We start from the raw sequence: 12,652 nt of genomic DNA, 5'->3' as shown, positions 1-12,652 counted from the left end.
TTCGTAGGAAATGAAAGAGCAAGCATGATCACTTTTGAAATATTCATTTTCGCTTGTATATATGTTTGCCAGGACACCGCAGTAAGCGTTCAGAACACCAGTAATTCCAGGCAGTCAGCCTGAAATACGATAATGCGTTTTAGTTTGTTGGCTATTGCCTCCCTTACTCCCTCCTAAGTCAGCTGCTCAGCTGTACCCAAATCAATCTGATTTAGCTGAAACTAAACTGTCTGCTAAAAAGGAACGAAACAACACCACACCTTACTGGATCTGCTATATTAGGCAATTAATAAGAACAAAGATTGCAGGGTGTACACGCTGGAACTGCCCACCCAAGTCTAGGAACAAAAACAGAACATCTGAGAAAATCCAAAAGATTTGGTGTACAAATCATAAATTGCTACTTTCAAAAACGGAATGCTGTAATCAAGGGCCTTTGCTCCTGTCCGGCCAGGGCGAGGAATGTCAGGGTGGTGGCGGGCAATAGACCTGGCCGAGGCAGTGCCTCCAACCGGGTCTAAGTGAGGGCTTGATATACTTAAATGCGGTCACGGCACGTGCAGATAAGCCCGGTGGGGCGGGGCAGAGGGTGAGGGAAGTGACAAACAACAGAATAGGGAAAATAAGATAAAGAAATCAAACCATTTACCTTGTGCTCGTCGTCCCACCCCACTTCCCCACCGCGCTTACCTAGACTGTCATGTTATCATATACTTTAAATATTGGTTGGGTCTATAACTGAAACAGTTACTATTTGTGTTATTGTCTACGATGTTTACATTACTAATTATCTTTTTATTGATTTCTTTTTGTTCCCATATATTACCCGGCATGGATTTGCTTCTGCAGGCTCGCTGCTGTGGCATTTGACAAAGGCCCTGATTGCCGTGCACCCGGAGCAGCACCATCAGCTGCTGAATGAGGCGATTCGACATTTTGATTCCTTCGCTGCCAGCCCTTTTGAGCAAGCTACCTTGAAGCTCCTGGAGGGCCTTCGCGCGTAAGCCAAACTTCATTTGTGTAATGTCATTGTAGTTCTGAAAGCGACACACCATGTTTTACGACATATGTATTAACCCCTTCACAGCGGGGGTAATTCCCCTGCTGTGCTGGGAGAGAGGGGGGTGCGCACAGCGCCCCGGTGCTCATGACGAGCTCAGCTCGTCATGAGGCACAGTGCTCGTGTGCTCATGACGAGCTGAGCTCGTCACGGCCACACCCGTTTTTGTGGAACGTTCAGCACAGCAGGGGAATTATCCCCGCGTGGGAGTGTTCCATGGCTCATGACGAGCACACGAGCACCATGCCTCATGACGAGCTGAGCTCATCATGAGCACGGAAGGAGTTAATGTTAGCAGGTCCTCCGGCTCCCTCTGCGAAAGCCCTCTTGTCCAGCTTGCCCGCAGGCCTCTCCCCTCTGTGGCCTTAGGTTTGGGCCTTATCTGCTTAGTTTCTGCACACTCGTTTCTGACCTCTATTTTGTCTCTTTCTGCTCGCTTCTGATCTCTATTTTGTCTCTTTCTGCTCGCTTCTGACTTCTATTTGCCTCTTTCTGCTCTTTTCTCCCTTCTTCCCACTGTTTTCATTCTCCCACCACGCAGAGTTCTGCCCTCTCCCCAGGACACCAAAAATTCAAGACCTGGCTCTTCGAGGCAGACTTCGCAACCACAGCTCTCAGATATCCCTAGGGGTGACAGTGCTGCTCTATAGAAATGTTGATTGATTTATCTCAAAACTGAATTTAATCAGTATATTTAAATTGTCCACCACGCCTTCTTCACTCTGCCCTTCTTTCTCTTCTTGATGTAGTGCGTGAGAGAATAAGAGGTGACCATTTTTGTTTTAACATTAACATCACTTTGTGTGAGTGTCGGACTTGTGGATTGCCGCCTTTATTAATCTATCAGCTTGGTAAGAGATTTTAAAATGATACATAGGGTTGGAAAGCTCATCTGTCATTTGAAATATGGACATTCTGAGAGCTGATGTGAGCTCTTGCTGTTGGACGGTGAGTTGTGGTTTTCTGTCTTCATAAAGAAACGTTCTCTCGGAATCGCGTCCAACCAGTCTAAGCCAGGTATCATTTCAAGGTGCACAGGGGTGAATGGTGGCTTATGAAGAGCAGCTGTGTTTCAACTCTCTTTTGAAGGTTTCCAACTCGCCATTGTTCCGCAGTTTGTGATATCCATGTAGAAAAATGTTATTTCGGAAACATATAATAGAACAGATTGCTTTATAGCCTTGTGATCCTAAAAAGGGCACCAACAGTGGCACCAACTGTAGCAGGTGCCATTATGCCTCAAAAACAATACTGTGCTCTTCTTGGGCCTGCCTGCTCCAGGTAGGTGTGATTAAGCATCCTATCCATGACTGGCCTTATATTTATCAGTAGAAAACCCAGAACCCAGTTTGCCATTGGAGTATTGACATGAAAGGCTTTTGTCAGTTAAATTCCAGCAATGTAAGTATTGCAGTTTATCGGTTAGCATTAAGAGCATCAATGATTGAGAAGCCACATATGAATGTTTGTAGGTATGTGCTGTTTATGGAGCACGAACTACTTAGCACAAAGCAAGTCTTCTGTGCAGATGCAAGCATTTAGAACCCTTCTTGAACATGTTAGACTCTCTCCTCTACTGCTAATTGTAAAAAAAAAAAAAACTGAAAACCTCCCTTTTCAAAATTCACCTGGCCTATGATCATCAATTCATGGATCATTGGATCAATGTACTTATGATGTCATTATTTATTTTTCCCTCTTCCTGATTTGTAAGAGACTGTAAAATGTGTTTGTGGTTTACTGAGCAGTGGTTGGCTAACTTGCCCTTCCAAAATACATAAATAAATAATCTCACATTGCCTTCTTGATAATGTCTTCTTTTAGGAAATATTTGGTCAGGTTGACTAGTTGTAGAAATATGCACAGGAATCGTTTCTTGAACATAGTCCATCGCATTCTTCACAAACTCCTTTTAATTGTAATTATGATCTTTGCCTATCATTTAACTTGGGAAAATCCACAGATGTGGATGCCATTTGTATCGGAAGAAGGGGCCAAACCTAAGCCTACCCGCAAAACCATCACGAGTAAAAAAGACACAATACAAGAAACCAAACGTAGGCAGCCTAAAACCACAGCAAACAAAATGTTGTAAATTCTGTGAAAATGACTGGGCGACCTGACCGCCCTAGCAGCTTTAAGACAACACAAAACTCAGATAAATGGGCTATAAAAAAAGCACAGGCTGATGAACTTTGGGCCAAACTGCACACGGACGTGAACGCAACAACAGTGCCAGATTCTGGGACTATGTCACCACCTTGTCCGACCTGACCATGTCGGCATTGATTCCCATATCCCTGAAGCCACATAGGCACAGTGTTTAAAAGAATATTTGAACCGCCCAAAGACAGACAGTCTCCAGCAGGACACAGCCTCAACATCAACCGAAGAGCCCTATGACATGGACACAGAGACCATCGTGAGGCAGATATCCAAAGGGCGGATGGAAGGAGCACCGGGTCCCAATGGCATCCCTCCAGTGGTGTTCAAACACAAACCAGCTATTTGGGCAGAAACTCTGACACCGGTATTTTCACAGATTAGGAGCATGGGCACCTTGCCTGCCTAGTGGAGAGGCTCGGTCATATCTCCAATCTGTAAGGGGAGCGACAGATCAAATCCAGCAAATTATCGCTTAATCACCCAGATCGGTAATGAGGCTAAGTATTTTGCCAGAACCCTGCTCGAGGAACTATCAGAATGGGCCACCAGTTACACCATCATCCCGTTCAATCAGACAGGGTTTTCGAAAAGCGTCTGGCACACCAACAAATATACTAGCTTTCTCTCTCCTAATAGATGCTGCCCGACCCACAAAAAACACCACTATATTTCTGCTTTCATTGATGTCAAAGCAGCATTTGATAATGTTGACTAAGAAAGGTTGTGGCGTAAGTTAGCATGCTGTAAATTACCTCAAGGCCTGCTGAACATGCTAATCATGCCCCATAAGGTCACATGTGTGCGGACAAGTTAGATGCCGGAACACTCCTCTCTAGGGAAATCCCAATCCCCCAGAGTTTGAAGCAGGGGTGTGTTCTGGCACCAAAACTTTTTCATATTTTTCTGACGGAGCAACTGCAATCCTATAACTCCCATGCAAAAAAATTAGGTCGGACGACAATATCCAGCTTCCTCTACGCCGATAATGTGGTAGTGGTCAGCTGCACCCAGGTGGGGTTGCAGCAGCTGCTAGACGCTACAAAGGCCTATTCCCTGGCCAATGGTTTGACCATCAACCTTGGCAAAACTAAGACCATGCCAAAAAACAGAGAAAATTCAAACACAGCCATGGATCTGGAGAGTCACCCTGGATAGAAAGTACAGATGAGTACAAATATCTAGGGTTCATCATTGATAAGAAAGGCTCCTTTGCAGTCCAGAAGGAAGCAATACAGAGAAAAGGGTTGGCACTGGCTGTAACACCTAAAACCCTGAAGAAAAACTGTCCAGGCCATCTCTGATACCCCTACTCAAAGTAGCACCAGCAAAACTCATACTAACAATCTCATACAGGAGTAAATTGCTAAGAGGCTGGAAATTGCTAAGAGGCTGGGATGCCAAAGTCGTTGACAATATAGTGGTGCATGCCTACAGTATCCAAATCTCACTTCGGAGTCTCTCCTCACCAGCACAGATCTGACTGGAATTCAGGTTTCTAAAACAGTCGCTAGTCAGGGATGGGGCATATTTAATATGCTGGAATAAGATCAGGAAAGCTTAAGCCAAGTACACTGACCTACTCGCTATGGAAGGAGCTTGAGAAGCGAAAATTGGCGCCGGGGAGGGTCTATCTACGAAGATCAATTAAACTTACAGAGCTTCCACAACTTTGGGATACCCCCACTAGCCATCAGGTATTCAAGCAGACAGTCTGGAAGGCCTTAAAAACCTGCTCCGTCATTTAGGACATGGCCACGCTATCACACAGAGTGCATGAATGGATGGCATAAAAAAACTATAAACACCTTGTGCCACACAAATACTTTACCACTGGATACCTAGCCGCTGTCAAGCGGCAGGTTTAAAGATATTGGCTAAGTCTGCTACCTGCAAAAAGTTCACCTTCTACCCTGGTTACGAGAAAGTCTCTGTGATGCCTGTGTGGGGTAGGAAAGGAAGACCTCCCCCATTTAGTCTGCACCTGTAATGTGGTACAGGCTGAAAGGAAGCAATTACTGAAAACACCCTTTAATCAATGAGGAATACGTTTGAGAAGGCGGGCGGTTCTGGTCTGCTTTGACTCGGGGACCCTCAGCTGAACTGTCATTTTGTTAAATTCTCGCTGAAGGTGGAGAAAAGGCTGCTCCATAGCACAAACCCCAGGCTTGCTGAGGTAAACATACCCCATCAGGATGGAATAACCCTTCCTGAACACATGAGGATAACACTGGCTGCACTGTCCGCACTTGCACTTTATTATATATACATAACCAGGATTGACGGATGGCTAACGCCAGCCACTCCAGAGGATTCAGCCAAACCTATGAGGACTATGGAATCAAAAAAAGTTTTACATTTGAAATGTGGGTTTTTAAACATGGTTTACAGTATTTATTTTTGTCTAGTTTTGAGGAACAAAATGTACCATGTATTTTAAAAATTGTCGTTTTAATGGTTTTAATTAACTATGCAATTGATTATTAAACTTAAACATAGAGGTAGAGTGAGTTATATTGTGGGTCATAGATTTCATTTGGTTTCTAAATGTAAATTTATAGTTGCCAGTGCCATTGAGGTTCGTAATTAATGTTGTATCCCAAGCACGAAAACCACTTGGGTGAACTCTAGTTTTGTAAATACGACTGCTAATAGGCAAAATTATTTTCTGAAGAGACATGAACCAATTTACACAAAACCAAGAAGTAACAACAGTTTATCAAAATAAATCTTTGGTTTAGATACAAAAATAAAAATTCACTCATATAGTGCTATGTATTAGTAAATAAAGGCATAAGGAATTGTAGCCAGTAATGCTGTGTAAAATGGATGCAATGAAATACTCAGGAGCTAATTGTAAAATTGGAGTTTGTGGTGCAGGAAAACATCTGTACCATCTATCATGGGCTTCACAAGTTGCTAGAAACAAAACATTTCTACAATTGAAATAAAACAACCTAGGCACTTAAATGTAACGCTTGTCAAAAACAATATTATCCACAAAGAGAGGTTACAAAAGGTCCATATTCAATATTTATTAACACTGTTATTAAAATCACATATATCAACATTCATTTTAAAAAGAAAATTACAATTCATATTCCAAATACTAAAGACGCAATAATTGGAAATACAATAAAAGAAAAGAAAATAGTTCTTAAACACAATTAATAATTGGAAAAAAACAGTAAAAAGTGGCAAAGGGAAAGAGATCTAGGAAAATTGATAAGTAAGCAGACTGTGGGTTGCTATTTCTTAGAGCAGACTTGATTACTGGCTGATGGGCCAGGGACGTGCCTCCAATAAGAATATAAAGGGAGGAAGGCTAATTTTAGGTCTGGTTGACTGCTTCTTCTGTGTTTTGTCTCTGTGCCATGTCCTTCTCTGTGATGGTGCTCAGGCATGTAGTGACTGTAGGAGCAGTGACCCCTAGCTGAGACTTGAGTATTGCTTAATTACCTACATGCAGGGGTAATGTCCTTGAAAACAATATATTTTTGCTGTATGCTATTCCTAATTGATAATAACATTTAAATGATAAAGGCATGGAAGAAATAGAGGTTGAAAAATCTATTATCTTGGCCCCCACTGGTTACTTCCAATGTAAAAATCCAGCAAAGAACAACCTGATGCCATATGCAAACAGTGCTTCATCCATGAGTTTGTGTGCCTATTGTAAGAAATGAAATTATAATTTGGGGTGGGTAAATACCCATCTCAAGTAACAATAAAAATCCCTAACCAATTTAGAAAAAAAGAGTACAATTTGATAACCAAAATGACACCAAGTTCTATCATGGGAACTGGAGATGTGAATTTATAGAATTTTAAATAGAAACAGTGCCAAAAAGTGCCAATGATAGTGTTCGCAGTAGATGTGACATAGGCAGAATTTGAGGCTGACTGTGATGGAGCGTGGGTCGGATACACCAACTGGGTTCGTCCTGATCAAATATTTTACCTCGTGACTCAGTCTATCAGATCCCAGTCCACCACAGTACTAAAGAAGCCCCCAGGCCCTACAAGGTGTCAGGCTGAGAATTACAGCAGAGTTCAGTCCAGGTCCAGTTGCCACTGGTCAGCTAAGTACTTCAAGGAAAACACTTCTTATAGCTCATTGTATCCCTGTAGCCTGAACAACAGGTCACCCTTATGACCCTTAGAGTCCACTTCTTTGTTTGAGGGACCAAAAGAAGCAGGTCCAGACCTTCAGGGCTCCTCTCAAGTCCCAGACAGAATGTCCAGTCCACTTCTGATCTTTCACAGGTCCAGGATGTTTTCTCTAGTAGCTTCCTTAAGGGGATTCGTGTATGCATGGTATTAGCTAGCAGATGGGATGACTCCTTGGCATGCCTTAACTAATGGGTAAAACGTCCGAGGGCCAGCCCTACCTACTTCAGGCATATTCAAGATACGGAATGTCATTGACCACACTGAACATGGGTTCTCAGTGCGGGGTATGTATAGCCATAGTATTCTCCCACATCTAAAACAAAAAAACAAAAATCCAGTTTTCGGCAGCAACTGTACCCCCGATATATCCAAAGACAGAAGTCTGGTAGGACAAAAGCAGCCTTCATCAGCAAGCAGACAGTGGTTCCACAAGACTTGTGTTGGTATCCTGTTCTCTCACCTCTCAAGTGTGCCCCCAAGTGTTATATGTGAACCCAACAGACCTGACAAGCAGGATTTGACACACAAGCAGGATTTGACTCTGTGGTGTCTAAAAGGATACCACCAGCCCCACATCCCCAAGTCATCTCTGCTCTTTAGGTCAGGCTATTGTTTCATTCTGAGAGGCATTTCACACTTATTCACACCTATTCAATGCTAATTACTGGCTAGGAGAAGCTCGAGAGCTAATGTAGATTAATTTCCAGGAACCCAAGGTAGTGGAAAGGTAGGGAAAAGGTAGCTCTCGAAAAGTTATTTGTCCTTATTTGAAAAAAAATCCAACTTCATCATTGAAGTTGATTTTTAATATAATATAGTCTTTAAAAATTAAAATAGTATGGAACTCTCCCTTCTTTGAAGCAACTGACATACGTTCTGCCTATTAAAACCCTATTTGCTACAAGTGTTTCTGAACTGCACACATTGTGATTCCTTCATTAAAAGTATTTAAGTAATTGCGGACACCGCAGCAACCAAGTAGGTAATTACGAGGGTCCGGACCAGAGACAAAAAGTCACTGCCGACCCTGTTGCCGGATACTCATGAGGTTCTCCTTGTCAATCACAAGAGTACAACTTGGGTGGATATTAATCCCCACCTATAATGCACCTTAGCTAGTGCAACACATAACTGTTCTCACATTCTTTGGAGTCTGACCAATCACTTAATGCACTACGGTCCTGAAGAAAGCCAGATTAATTTTAAGGCCTGGCTGAAACATGTCGACCACTATGGATGTGGGAGACCATAATTAACTCCATACACATCTGCCTTATATTTTTTATTACTGCCAAAGGCCCACTTATTAAATAACCCCCGTGGGTAAAGGGACCGGGGGACAGTTTTTAAATCACACTTTCACACAATCACAGCACTCTCACTTTTCACAAGAACCCGCTCCGCTGTAAACAGGCATCGTAGCTCATCTGGGGCATGCTCGATGCCACCTAGTGGGGCCCGATGATGAAGCATACCACCAACTAGGTTGGTGGGTGCGGGCTTTCAAAAGAAAAAGATTTTCTTTCCCAGACAAACCACACACTATCTAAAACAACAGCTAATTCTTCTTGATTAGATACATATCTGATTTTAAACTATATAGCAGTTATTAGAATCCCTGCTGCAACACCTCAGTCATTTGTTTTTGGGAATTAAAAAAAGTGTAATATTGAATTGGTTAATAGGCATATCTCCTAATTACATAGCTGTGAAATATCACACTCATCCCTTATAAGAACTATATGCCAATATTATTATTATTATCATTATTATTAATATTCAGTCTAATATAGCACAACATAGTGATTTATTGTTTTAAGGAAAATTATACACTATTGCCAGCCATAATCTAGTCAAACATTTTGATATCTTATTATTGTACTTTTAGATATTCCACGTCAGACTTCGATGCATCTGAATGTTTTCTAAAAGAATGTTTGAATATCCGGCGCAGTTTGTACGGCAAGAGCCACATCCTTGTGGGAGAAGCACAAGAGTACTTGGCTGATGTGCAGAGCCACCCAAAGAACGGTTTGGAGTAAGACTTTTACATGTTTTTGTGTGATTTTTGTGGGGTTTGACACTATTCTACATAAGAAGAAATATTCAGTATTTGTATCAAGATTTAAAAGAATTGATACAACTATACCCTGTCAACATTGAACAAATAAGCGTTGAGAAAGGCATTAGGCTGTCCCAAGTAATTTTGTTTAGAGTGATATCTTGAGAGAGGTGATGAGCCTTGACCTAAAATTAATGTAGAAGGTGCGAAGAGTTAGCAATTTAGAGGCATAGGCTTGTTAACACAGAACACCAGTGTAGTTAAGGACATATGAATAGGGAACAATTATGTAAATGTTTATCTCATTATATACATGTATATAATATTGCCATATTTATCGAGCAGCTTTCCTTGGGTTGTCCCTATAGTTGTACCTCTTCACACAAGTAACAATTGTGATTTTCAGTGACATTAGTACTAAGTCAGTGTTTTTGCACTGCAGAAACAACTGTCAGCATGTCCATTCACTAGTGCTTATGATAGAAAGTGAACAAATATTAGCAGGCTATAAGATACAGAGAGATTTCGGCAAACTTTAGAGAGTAGTCAATTGCACGAGACAAAGTTTTTTCAGTTTGTGAAGTTCCTACTTGTCTGTATTTTGGTCTTTGCAGACATTGATCAGCGTGGCATAACAGTATGTACTTTACTGTTGGACCTGAGAATCTTCTTGGATCCACAAAGGGATACAGGCTGTCGTGGATTGAGTCACCCATGTGGCTTCTTCAATTCTCATCAAGGTGGCTTGATTAGCTCAGATTCCGCTGCTACTTCCCTGCTCCTCTACTTATGTATGTTGAACAATGTCCCAGTGAAAGCAATACTATCCACATCTTTTCATTAAAGATAGTAGAGAAAGATTCATTATCTGTTTCCCAACTTAGTTTCGTGATTATTGTTTGGTGAATTATTATTTCCCCTTGCTCCCCCTTGCCTTCTGCGCCCCCCGCCTCCCGCCTCACCCTCGGATTCCCGCTGCTGCTCCCTTCGGCCCCGCCCCCCCGCCGCTCCCATTCGCCACCCCACTCCCGCCTCCCAGCTGCTCCTCCCTCCCTCAGCCCCTCATATGGAGGCCGCACGGTGGTAAAGGGAGCAACCATTGACCCTGTCACCAGGTAGGTCGCCCCCCTAGCCACCGCGTGGTCCTCCTCATCCTGCTGTGTGCTACACTCTGCCCGCTGGTTTTCCTGCATTCTCGTCTTCCGTGTGCCCGTGTGTTCACCCTTTACCCCACTGTAAGATCGCCGCTTTACCCTCTGTATTGTATTGCTCATTAGTTTTCATTTGTTCCCCTTTTTCCTTCTGTTTCCCAACTTAGTTTCGTGATTATTGTTTGGTAAATTGTTATTTCCCCTCGCTCCCCCTTGCCTTCTGTGCCCCCGTCTACCGCCTCACCCTCGGATTCCCGCCGCTGCTCCCTGTGGCCCCGCCCCCCGCCGCTCCCATTCGCCACCCCGCTCCCGCCTCCCAGCTGCTCCCCCCTCCCTCAGCCCCTCATATGGAGGCCGCACGGCGTACGCGCAGCGGACGCGTGCAGCGTACGCGCTGATTGTGCGCCAAAGGCAAGCCCGTCTGCGCCCGTCTGCGCCTGGCTCGCGCCCAGCGCCAGGACCCCTGGCCCCCGAGGAGGCCAGCCACCCTCAACGCACTCAACCCCGGCCGGAACCCCGCCTGCTACCGAGCCACCCCGAAACGCAACCACGGACCCTTCACCTGCCAAGCCTGCAAGTTCACCTGCATCCGGACCTGCACCGCACCCGACAAGCCGAGCACCAGCAGCAACCACCTCAAGTGCATCCTACTCAACACCCGCTCAGTCCACAGACACGCCGTCGAACTGTGGAACCTGCTCGACACAACATCACCAGACATCGCCTTCCTTACAGAAACCTGGATGAACGACTCCTCAGCGTCTGACATCGCCATAGCCATCCCGGACGGATACAAGATCACCCGGAAGGACCACGTCAACCAGGCCAGAGGAGGCATCGCCATCATCCACAGGAACACCATCCGCGTCACGACCAACTCCGTCGACACCTTCACCGCCGCTGAACACCTCCACTTCCAGATACACACCGATCCCAAGACCACCCTCAGAGGCACCCTCATCTACAGACCCCCGGGACCACGCACCCGATTCAGTGAAGACATCGCAGACTTCATCAGCCCGTACGCCCTCCCCTCCGCTGAGTACATCCTCCTAGGGGACCTCAACTTCCACCTGGAGAACAACAAGGACAGCAACACCACCACCCTGCTGGACAACCTCGCAAACCTCGGACTCAAGCAACTGGTGAACACCCCCACCCACTATGCCGGCCACAAGCTTGACCCCGTCTTCTCCTCCAGCAAGTACATTCCTTCAGCCACTCCACCGGACTCCACTGGACTGACCACAGCTGCATCCACTTCAGCTTCAGAAGAACAACGACCCACCACCACCCGCAACAAATTCCTCTCAGGAGCTGGAGCAAGATCACCACCGAGCAGCTCACCTCCTCCCTCTGCCAGAACCCTCACCCCAGCACAACGGACCCCAACGAAGCAGCCAGCAACCTCACACAATGGCTCACCAACTGCGCAAATGCTCTCGCACCACTGAAGAACCCTCCCAACAGACCCAGCAGCAAGAAAGCCTCCTGGTTCACCGACGAACTCAAGCACTCCAAGAAGAACTGCCGCACCCTCGAGAAAGCCTGGCGCCACGAACAGACCACAGACAACATGACTGCCCTCAAGCACGCCACCCGCAAACACCACCAGCTGATCCGCACCACCAAGAAGACAGCATTCTCAGAACGACTGGACAACAACGCCCACAACAGCAAGGAACTCTTCAGCATCGTCAAAGAGTTCTCCAACCCCAGCGCCGGAAACAACGACATCACCCCCTCGCAAGACCTCTGCGACTCACTCGCCTCATTCTTCCACCGCAAGATCGCCGATATACACAACAGCTTCGGTGTACCAACCACGCACCCCACCACCGAACCAACGCCCCCCACCACCACCCTGCGTGCCTGGACCCCGGTCAGCACCGAAGACACCACCCGCACGATGAACACCATCCACTCCGGATCACCAACCGACCCCTGCCCCCACCACGTCTTCAACAAGGCCGACTCCATCATCGCACCCCAACTTCGGGACATCATCAACACCTCCTTCAACACCGCCACCTTCCCTGAGAT

General features: G+C 45.2%; 1 protein-coding gene across 1 annotated transcript in view; it reads left to right on the top strand.

Moving 5' to 3' along the window:
• Positions 1–12,652, top strand: part of LOC144817928 (putative tetratricopeptide repeat protein 41) — a 391,161-nt gene that overhangs the window by 321,193 nt on the left and 57,316 nt on the right. Inside the window, exons 11-12 of the mRNA XM_078674882.1 lie at positions 850–1,000; positions 9,285–9,434. Of these exons, the coding sequence (XP_078531008.1) occupies positions 850–1,000; positions 9,285–9,434 (301 nt within the window). The remainder of the gene's footprint in view (positions 1–849; positions 1,001–9,284; positions 9,435–12,652) is intronic.

The sequence above is a fragment of the Lissotriton helveticus genome, chromosome 1_1 (genome assembly GCF_964261635.1).
Source record: "Lissotriton helveticus chromosome 1_1, aLisHel1.1, whole genome shotgun sequence".
In the NCBI taxonomy this organism is placed as follows: domain Eukaryota; kingdom Metazoa; phylum Chordata; class Amphibia; order Caudata; family Salamandridae; genus Lissotriton; species Lissotriton helveticus.
This window is presented reverse-complemented; position numbering and strand designations above follow the sequence as displayed.